Source organism: Nansenia antarctica, assembly GCF_963989245.1.
Source record: "Nansenia antarctica genome assembly, chromosome: 3".
Classification (NCBI taxonomy): Eukaryota; Metazoa; Chordata; class Actinopteri; order Argentiniformes; family Microstomatidae; genus Nansenia; species Nansenia antarctica.
This window is the reverse complement of record NC_137688.1, coordinates 4,564,181-4,574,180: the sequence shown is the minus strand read 5'-3', so window position 1 is coordinate 4,574,180 and position 10,000 is coordinate 4,564,181. Positions and strand designations below refer to the sequence as shown.

Sequence of the window (10,000 nt, the reverse complement as noted above, 5' to 3'; positions counted from 1 at the left end):
TACCGCATCTACGACCCCGGCGGGGGCGAGGCCAAGGCCAGGGAGGAGGCCGGGGGAGGCAGCAGCTACCGACAGCTCCTGGAGGAGAACGGCGTCCTGAGGGAGAGGATGAAGGGCCTGAAGAGCTTAGGTAAGTTTTTATTTTGTTTTTTATGTTATTGTTATTGGAAGCAGGGGTGTATTCCATCAATGTTGCTAAAGGAAAATCCAGGCTTTTTTAATTTACTTTTTTTATATAGGCTATAAGTCTTGTGAGAGTTATCAAAATAAGGCTGGATTTTTTTGGTAAGTTTCGCAATCGTCCTTCAGCAACGTTGATGGAATACCCCCCAGAGTAGTTAGTTCAGCGTACGGCCGTGCCTTGCTAACCAGCCTTCTAGGCTGTTTTGTAAGATCCACAGCTGTTTCTGACTAACCAGCCTTCCAGGCTGTTTTGTAATGTTCACAGCTGTTTCTGGCTAACCAGCCTTTTTGTGATCAAGATTTTTTTATTGCTTTTAACAACACATAACAATCACAATACAGAACAAGAAAGGAAAGGAGGGGAAAAAAAGAAAAAGGGTAGTGTAGCGGACAAGTCTATAAGCCTAATAGTAGAAATATAACACATTCCGGATTGGGGTATATGGAAAATCAAATTACAAAGTAATTAAAGTTCAATGAGTAAGACTTCCACGCATCAACTGTACTGGGCCACACTTTGTTCAGTCTGGCCGCTGTGCACTCAAGATTCACAATCCTCTGTAGAGAGAACTAAATTTCGTTATTTGGTACCTGTACTGTAGCAATGACAATAAAGACCATTCATTCATTCAACAACCAAAATGTGTTCAATACAGAAATCAGGTGTCATCCAATGTTGAAGAATAGTTTTTGCAGAGGTGAAACCAGCAAACAGCATTTTCTTTTGGGTAATACTTAAATCAAAATCAGAGTCGTCATTGAGCAAACATAAGCATGGACTGGGAACATAGTGATTTGAATCTTAAATAACTTGGACATCCCAGAATTGACATGATTCCCCAAAAAATTGACACAACTGGACAGTCCCAGAACATAAGAAGAAATGAACCCGGTGTGGGGGTAGTGCAGAATTGACAACGTTGGGTTGTAAGTTTCATTAAGTATCTTTTATATGGTGTAGCATTGGCCCTATGGATGACTTTAAAATGAATGAACTGATGAGCTAGATTTTTGCAGGTTGAATTGAGATTGGACCATATTGTGTCCCAGTTTGGATGGAAGTCCAGTTCACCAAGCTGCTCCATGAAGCCTCAACCGCAACTGGTTTTCTAATCGTGTCCACTAGATTGCAATAGATTCTAGATACACAGCCACGAGATGTTGGGGTAGGTTCAACCCAGGCTACCATGGGGGGTGGGTTGGGAGTGGGGAGCGCCATGGCACTCCATAGGTCTTGAGCGAGGTCCTCAGTTGTAGATAAACAAAATATGATAATGCTGGAAGGACAAACTTAGTTTGCAGGTGCTGGGGGCCGGGTTGCATAAAGATAGATTAAGACTGGTCTAAGCCTTAGACTAGTCTTATATTCTCAGGTTAGACCAGTCTAATTAAGAGTGCCTGTTGCATAAAAATTAAGACCGACTTATTTTGAGGTTAGCAAGTTAGCCACCTTCCCCCCCCTGGCTAAGCTTGACTGAAGAGCTGCGTTGCTATGGGAGGGAGTCAGCCTTAAGTGTCAGTTGCTATGGGAACGAGTCAGCTAAGTGGCAGTTGGAAAAGTGCTAAGTAACTTTTAACTTTTTGTCTCAACTGCTAATCAGTATACTTTTCTCTACATTATATAGACAAGTATATATACTTATCTCCACATTATTCCTCCAATATACATACGTTATTGTTCTGTCAAGTGTCTTATTTTACCTAGAATGCATTGTGTGACAGGCTATCTAAGTCAGTCTTACTTTAGTCACTCATAGGCTAGCTTTATGCAACAGGAACATTTTAGAGTCTATAGCAAGTCTGACTTAAAGTGAGATCTATAGCCCAATGCACACGACGTGCGATTTTGTCGCACCGCCGAATTCGATTCCATTGTTTTTAATGCATCTCAATGAGACAATGCACACGGCGTGCAATGCGAAAATTGTCGCACGACAACATTCGATTCTCCATTCACATTCATTCATTCATTGGTGTGAATTGAGAATCGAATGTTGTCGTGCGACAAAATCGCACGCTGTGTGCATTGGCCTTAAGACACGGTCTATCTTTATGCAACGGGCCCCTGGAATGAAACTAGGCCTTCATTGTCATATAAGTCTCTGAGGGTATTTACACCCCGAGAGCTCCACGTTTGCTGGGTGAATGGTCGGTTACCTGACATCAAGTTGAGGTTATTCCATCAAGGAGTAAACAGAATCAGGAAGGAACAGAATCGAAAGGAACCTCCCATGTTTCTCTCAGAAGCGTTCCACACCTTAGGGTGTTGTCTATAATGCAACCAAATCTATGACTGAGAGTCCTACACAAATCCTGTAATCTATTCTGGGCTGACCTTACTTTTAGGGTTATTTTGATTATTGTGCAATGCACAACCTTTAATCTGGGCTTCTACCATGATGCACCCACCACCCTACCCTATGAACATTGCTCTCTTGAGATGCACGATTTCGGTGATTCATGCGTTGTACAAATTCCATTGTCTCATGACATGATTATCTGAAGGAGGAATGTAGTGAAACTAGATTACATTTTTGGGCGATGTGCTGTAATGTTTGCAGTGGATGTTTTTTTGGCGTAGCAAAAAGTGTCTGAGTGAGTGTGACTTAGAGGTCAGAGTGGTTTAGTCTTGACTCATCATCAAACGTTAACCTGATACTGTCTGCTTCTGAAATGAATGTCTCATTAACACATGATACGCCACACACAGCTTGCATCACCGGCGGTTACAACCGTACGAACGTACGATCCTGCTTTGCCTGTCTTAGATCTCAGATGGCCCTCTCTTTTAGAAACAACAAAGAAAAGTAGTTGTGATATTACTGAGATGAACCTAAGATGGATAAAGGTTACGATACGTACGAGTCATTAAAACCGACGCCCACTGATGCTTCTTTCTGATTGGCTGTCAGGAGACCTGCTGGAGGAGTCCCAGACGGAGGCGACCAGGCTGAGGCAGAGGGTGGAGGAGCTGGTCAGAGACAACGAGGCCCTCAAGTCCTCCACCTCCAGCTTCACCACCAGCCTGTGTATGGGAGGGCCGGTGCAGACCGACACACAGGGTACGTTGGCCATACACTCATATATATATATATATATATATATATATATATATATAGCTATATTAATGTATGTAGATACTAGATAGTGTATATATAGCTATATTAATGCATGTAGATAGTATATATATATATATGTTACGGTACATGTGGGAATACGGTACATGTGGGAAAACTAGGGTTGGGGTTAGGGCTGCAACTAACGATTATTTTGGTAGTCAACTAATCTGTCGATTATTTTTTCGATTAGTCGTGTGGCTTTTCGCTGCGCGTAAATGGCGACGCAGAAGCATAAATCCGTCTTAACTAGCTATCTAACCTAACGTTACGCCAAGCTACAGCTGCTCACAGAGCTAGTTGATTGGCTAGCTAGCATTGCTGGCTAGACTACAGACAGCTCACGTTAGTAGGCTACGCTTGGCGCTGTTTATCTTACAGACAGCTCGCTGGTGGACTCAACATAATTGAAATAGCATTCACTTATCAAGCATCATTCATGATCATCCACCATGACTACCTGGTATTTTAATAGCGACCACCCCTCACTTCATTTCATCTCGCGTTCTCTTGGCTTCAACATGGAAAACCCCTGCTACGTAACGTTACATACAAGCGCCTCTGTCTGTCACACGCGTGCCACAGGGCAAACCCTAACCCTAGTTAAAATACGATTAGTCGACACTAAAATTCCACGTCAACGAGTTTTTATGATCGACGTCGTCGATTATGTCGACTAATCGTTGCAGCCTTACTATATATACACTATCTAGATACATTAATATAGCTATATATACACATATATGTATGTATGAAACACTGCAATGTTACTGTGTTATGACTCCCCCCCCCTTCGGCTCAGGTTTGTTATGGTGTTATGACCTTTGAACTTTGACCTTCCCAGGTCAGGGTAAGCTTCATGGGCAGCCCAGTGCAGACCTGAGGGAGGGGCAGACGTGCCAGCCAGGGAAGGCCCTCCACTCCGAGCAGCCAAGTGTGAGTATGGATGGATACAACTAAACACACAACATACAGTATGAGGCTAGGAGGGCTTGTTAGAGGAGGGTTTGGGGTACACTTCATATATGCAGGCTAGGAGGTCTTATCATAATAATAATAATAATAATAATAATAATAATAATAATAACTTCAATGTATATAGCGCCTTTCAGGGGACCCAAGGTCACTACAGAGATACAAGAAAGTAACAGAAACAGTCAGACAAACAGACAGGCAGACTAAACAACAACATACACTTCATACAGGCTAGGAGGTATTAGGAGGTTTTGGGGTACACTTCATATATGCAGGCTAGTTGGGAGGTCTCTGCACTTTATAGGTTTATTATTATAAAGTGATTATAGTATAATCTATATATAGATATATATTATATAATTAAGTGATTTGTATCTGGAATGTCTGGTTTGGCTGGTTGGTGTTTACCTTCCTGCAAACTGAAAGTAGTCTAATCTAACCTGTGACTTCCCTGCTCCTGCTCCCCTGCCTGGTCCTCTAGGAGGCTCTGTCAGAGTTTGAGCTGGTGAACGTGGAGGAGAAGGCAGCAGAGACCCACACGGTACGTACCGGGCCTGATAGGGGCCGTTCAGTTGTTGTAACAGAACAGACATCGCCCCGTGCTGAATGGATAAAAAAAGACCAATCTGAGCGTAAACTCGGGAGGGCATGAAAATTGTGTGGCAGCTACGTAGGTTTTGTCAGTTGGCTATATGAGTGTAAAGCTCTACGCTGACTTCCCAACCACCGCGACGTGTTACCTTACCTGGACACTCATCAAAGCAAAGCAAAACAAAAAAAACTATTTTTTTCGTTTACTGCCTTTCTGCTTGATGGTTGTTTCTCTGATATCAGGAACTTATCGTGTGAGTGTGAGTGTGTGTGTGTGTGAGTGTGTGTGTGTGTGTGTGTGTGTGTGTGTGTGTGTCTCAATACTGGTCGCTCCAGACTGAGTCATCTTGGGGAAAGTCCAGGATTATTACTGACCGGAGGCAAACCGCTGACTCACACACACGTTTGGGAATGCCTGACTTGGGAAAATGCCATAAAATAATATAATATTACTGTGTGTGTGTGTGTGTGTGTGTGTGTGTGGGAATGCCTGACTTGGAAAAGTGTCATTGAAATAATATTACTGGCAGGTGTGTGTGTGTGTGTGTGTGTAGTGTGTGTGTGTGTAGTGTGTGTGTAGTGTGTGTGTGTGTGTGTGTGGTATAGAATGATCTGGCATGTGACTGTGTGTGTGTAGTGTGTGTAGTGTGTGTAGTGTGTGTGTGTGTGTAGTGTGTGTGTGTGTAGTGTGTGTAGTGTGTGTGTGTGGTATAGAATGATCTGGCATGTGACTGTGTGTGTGTAGTGTGTGTAGTGTGTGTAGTGTGTGTGTGTGTAGTGTGTGTGTGTGTAGTGTGTGTGTGTGTGTGTGGTATAGAATGATCTGGCATGTGACTGTGTGTGTGTGTGTAGTGTGTGTGTGTGTGTGTGTGTGTGGTATAGAATGATCTGGCATGTGACTGCCTGGTCACAGTCACGCCTCAGCTATAGGAGAAACACGCTAAACATTTTCCCCCTGAAGTCTGCGGACCTTTATCTTCCCCTGCGTTCTGTAGTCCAGATCAGATCTATAGCATGAGCCAGTCTAGTGGTGTTTGACAGCAAGATCATCCCTCTCTGGGCAGCGATGAGACGTGTTTGAGAGAGGTCGGGGTATGGCTGCTTTACATTCATTAATATCGTTGCTTTTTACCTTTTATCTCTATATATGTATATGTTCTGTGTTTGTAATGTGGTGGTTGTGTTTTTCTGTCTTTTTTGTTATGGTGGAGGGAGGTATTGACAAAGGGGGGGGTAGTGGTGGCCTAGTGGATATTGAGTTGGACTGGTGAGCAGACGGTCATGAGGTCAGATCCCACCTGGGAACACCACCACTAGTGTGCCCTTGAGTAAGACACTTAGCCCCAAGTTACTCCAGGGAGACTGTCCCTGTCATCTCTAATTGTAAGTCGCTTTAGATTAATAGCGTCTGCTTAGGGTTAGAGGATTAGAGGGTTAGAGGATAGAGACAGAGATTGACAGGAAGGATGCGTGAGAAAGAGGAGGATAGAGACAGTAGAGATTGTCTTGACAGGAAGGATGGGTGAGAAAGAGGAGGATAGAGACAGTAGAGATTGACAGGAAGGATGGGTGAGAGAGAGAGGAGGATAGAGACAGTAGAGATTGACAGGAAGGATGGGTGAGAAAGAGGAGGATAGAGACAGTAGAGATTGACAGGAAGGATGGGTGAGAAAGAGGAGGATAGACAGTAGAGGTTGACAGGAAGGATGGGTGAGAGAGAGGAGGATGGAGACAGTAGAGGTTGACAGGAAGGATGGGTGAGAGAGAGGAGGATAGAGACAGTAGAGATTGACAGGAAGGATGGGTGAGAGAGAGAGAAGAGGATAGAGACAGTAGAGGTTGACAGGAAGGATGGGTGAGCGAGATGAGGGATGACAGGCAGGATATGTCGACGACGGGCGGGAAATCGAACCCGGAGACCCTGCGATCACATGGCTGCCGCCTTAGTGTTCTAACCCCCCCAAGCACCACCCCTGCCCTTCCTTTCTGAACCAGAGGAACCAGAGGGATTGACTCTGCCTGTTGCCCCCCCCCCCCAGGTGGGAGCCGGAGCCGGACCCCTCCCTCAGGAGAACCTGGAGTTGGCCAGCCAGATGCAGAGGCTGGAGAGTTCCTTCAGCATCTTCGCCGAGGAGTCCAACCCCAACCAGCTGCTGGCCCACCTGGGCCGCATGGCCGTGGAGTTCCACCACCTCTCCTCCAAGGTCCAGAAGAACGAGCAGAGGACCTCCCTCCTGCAGGTGAGCTGGGGGAGGGGAGGGGTAGACAGGGGAGGGGAGGGGTAGACAGGGGAGGGGAGGGGTAGACAGGTGGGGGAGGGGTAGACAGGGGTGGGGGGGGGGGGCCTGGTGGAGGTAGAAGTAGGGCGGTCATTGTAATTGCATTGAACGGAATGAATCAGAAGAAATGGTACCTTAAATACATGTGACACAACGTCCTCCGATTTTTACCGACCGACACCAGCCTCCCCTGGTAGATGGGTGTATAGATGAGGAGAGAAGGAGATTGGTAGGCAGACAGACAGACCGACAGACCGACAGACAGTCAGTCAGACAGGCAGACAGGCAGACAGGCAGACAGGAAGACAGACACACAGACACACAGACACACAGACACACAGACGCACAGACGCACAGACGCACAGACGCACAGACACACAGACACACAGACACACAGACACACAGACAAAACAAGCACTTAAGCATATGCAGCACTAAAAGCCCAGTTATCTTCCATGGCTGTCGGGAAACACGTATGAAAACAACCCTTTGGGACGGACGCAAACAGGAAACTCAGTATAGAGAACTGTTGACGGCAGAAACCTGTATTGTCTTAAGTCATTGTTCTGTAAAACCTAGTACTTTGCTGCTTTAATTTATGGACCCAGTTTGGTTTGACACATGTATATAAAGACATTCAAAGGAATTTAGGTGTGAGACCAGAGTTTCATAGTGAAGGATGGTGAGTCCACAGTTTCGTAGTGAAGGATAATTAGTCCACAGTTTCGTAGTGAAGGATAATTAGTCCACAGTTTCATAGTGAAGGATAATTAGTCCACAGTTTCGTAGTGAAGCATAGTGTTTTGTCTTGACACAAGGGAGGGTTTCTACGTTTCTACGTTTGGATGTTTCTAATGATGGTAATTTGTGGTCTGCAGACGCTTTGTGAACAGCTGAGGCAAGAGAACAACGAACTGCGGAAGAAAATGGAAGAGGATCTCCAGTACAGAAACAGAGACTTGGAGCAACTGAGGTGATTTTCTTTTATTCTTGTTTTTTTCCCCCTGAATGTTGCTTTGACCTCAGACTTCTGCTGTCTGGGGATCTTGTTCCTGTGAAACGAAAGAGGAGATCTGCTCTCTGTAAACAGCTCCCAACTGTCATCTTGAGTTTGAATTTCTCAGGAACGCCACTCCCCCCAGTCTTCAGATGAGCAATGAACAATGAGCGCACTTTCACTTTTCATTCTGGTCTTTATTGTTATTACTCTGACTTACTTAACTTGCGTCTTGGCCAGTGCCTGAGTGCGTCATATTTTGAGGTTTGTGATTCCCCTCCTTTTTCTCTTTCTTCTTTTTTAACGTCAGTTAAACACACTTTATGACAGTGCCTGCCTTTATGACAGAGCCTGTGATTGTATCTCACCTCCTGGTCCCTGAAGTGGTTGGAGCTTCATTAAGGACAGACAGTGATCAAGCTTTCGCTTTTGTTTGAGGAGTTGGAGCCTGACTGTTGTCCCATATAGTTTTAATAACCCCCTGCTGGGTATGATAGGGGTGTTCCCAGTGATACGCCCTGCCCATGTGCTCAGAGCCCATCTCTGTGGTACTAAGGGAGTGTTCTCACTAGAACATTTGCTTCACTTGGAATCGGAGTTTAGGATCAAATGTGTTTGCTCTGCGTCGTTTGGAGCGGTGAGAACGCACAATCGAAGTCGCTCCCGGAGCAAACAACCGAGGGATGCTCCGCTTGAAAAGGGTGGTTTCGCTCCGGTTACAAACAACGCATCCATCACTTTGCTTCGCTTCGCTTTTGGTGAGAACGATGCATCGAGGCTGTCCGTAGGAAAACAGCAGCGCATGCGTGTTGATCTGGATAAGAGCGGGACGAATAGGCAATTTTTTGGACCAATCAACTACCACGTCTGTTGCTTCGATTGCGTATGTTACTTTGTTTACATGAAGGGCTGTGAGAACGCAAATCAGAGAAATAATTTATGCAACAATGTTGCGAACTCATCCACTTGCTCCAGGTCCTGATTCAGACTTTCATGTGAGAACATGACCTGACCCACCTCTGTGTTACTAACCCACCTCTGTGTTCTCTGACAACTGCAGGCAGGAGAACCTGAAGCTGAAGGAGCTGGTCACAGGCAGAGGAGCATCGGCGGAGGCGGAGCTCCAGACTCCCGAAGCCAAAGAGGAGGTGGCAGCCAAGGAGGAAACCGCCAGCACCAGATCCAAGATGGAGGCCACAACGCCGCAGAAGGTAATGCAAAATCCGGCCCCTCCCCAGGGGTTCCCGCGCTGGTTTTAAAAAGCCGTAAAGGCTAAAATCCAGCTGTTTACAAGGCCTAAAAAGGGCACACATTTCAGTTATTAGCTCTAAAAAATGAGGCGCTAGGTATTCAAAATGAGATTAGCTTGTCCTGCAAGGAAATCAGTCCGACCACATCTATTTACGCGGAAATTCAAATGTACTTTTGAGTAATCATGGGACTTATTTATTTTATATTAATTATCCTTCAGACTTTTTTTGTCTGTATGGCAGTGAAATCCCTAATTTCATCACCTCGAGGATGACAAAAAGCTACTACACGGCGCCGCGAACAGGTCAAAAATGATATCCAAAGAGGTCTAAAAAAGGTCTAAAAGGTCTTAAAACTTGTAGGAACACTGCCTACCAAAATGAATGAGCTGCTAGATTCAGTGGGGCATAGATTTCTAAGAATCCAATCTAGGACATACTGTTAGATGTCTATTAATAGACGGGGTAAGGCGTGCGTGGCGTTGGTAAGCAGCGTAGATGTGAATGCGATGGTTCCTGCTGCGTGGCTGCGTGGCGTACTGTACTATGAATCACACCTGCCAGGCAGCAGGGTTCTGAGAACGCACAGCTACACTGATCTGTTACTGA

The 10,000-nt window shown here is 45.4% G+C and overlaps 1 protein-coding gene across 3 annotated transcripts in view; it reads left to right on the top strand.

Annotated features, from left to right (window-relative positions):
* Window positions 1–10,000, top strand: part of tnip1 (TNFAIP3 interacting protein 1) — a 35,976-nt gene that overhangs the window by 3,898 nt on the left and 22,078 nt on the right. For all 3 annotated transcript variants that reach the window (XM_080526622.1, XM_080526621.1, XM_080526620.1), the window contains exons 2-8: window positions 1–130; window positions 3,096–3,245; window positions 4,144–4,235; window positions 4,756–4,815; window positions 6,905–7,105; window positions 8,023–8,117; window positions 9,202–9,352. The exon at window positions 1–130 is cut by the window's left edge and continues 51 nt beyond it. In XM_080526622.1, the coding sequence (XP_080382748.1) occupies window positions 1–130; window positions 3,096–3,245; window positions 4,144–4,235; window positions 4,756–4,815; window positions 6,905–7,105; window positions 8,023–8,117; window positions 9,202–9,352 (879 nt within the window). The remainder of the gene's footprint in view (window positions 131–3,095; window positions 3,246–4,143; window positions 4,236–4,755; window positions 4,816–6,904; window positions 7,106–8,022; window positions 8,118–9,201; window positions 9,353–10,000) is intronic.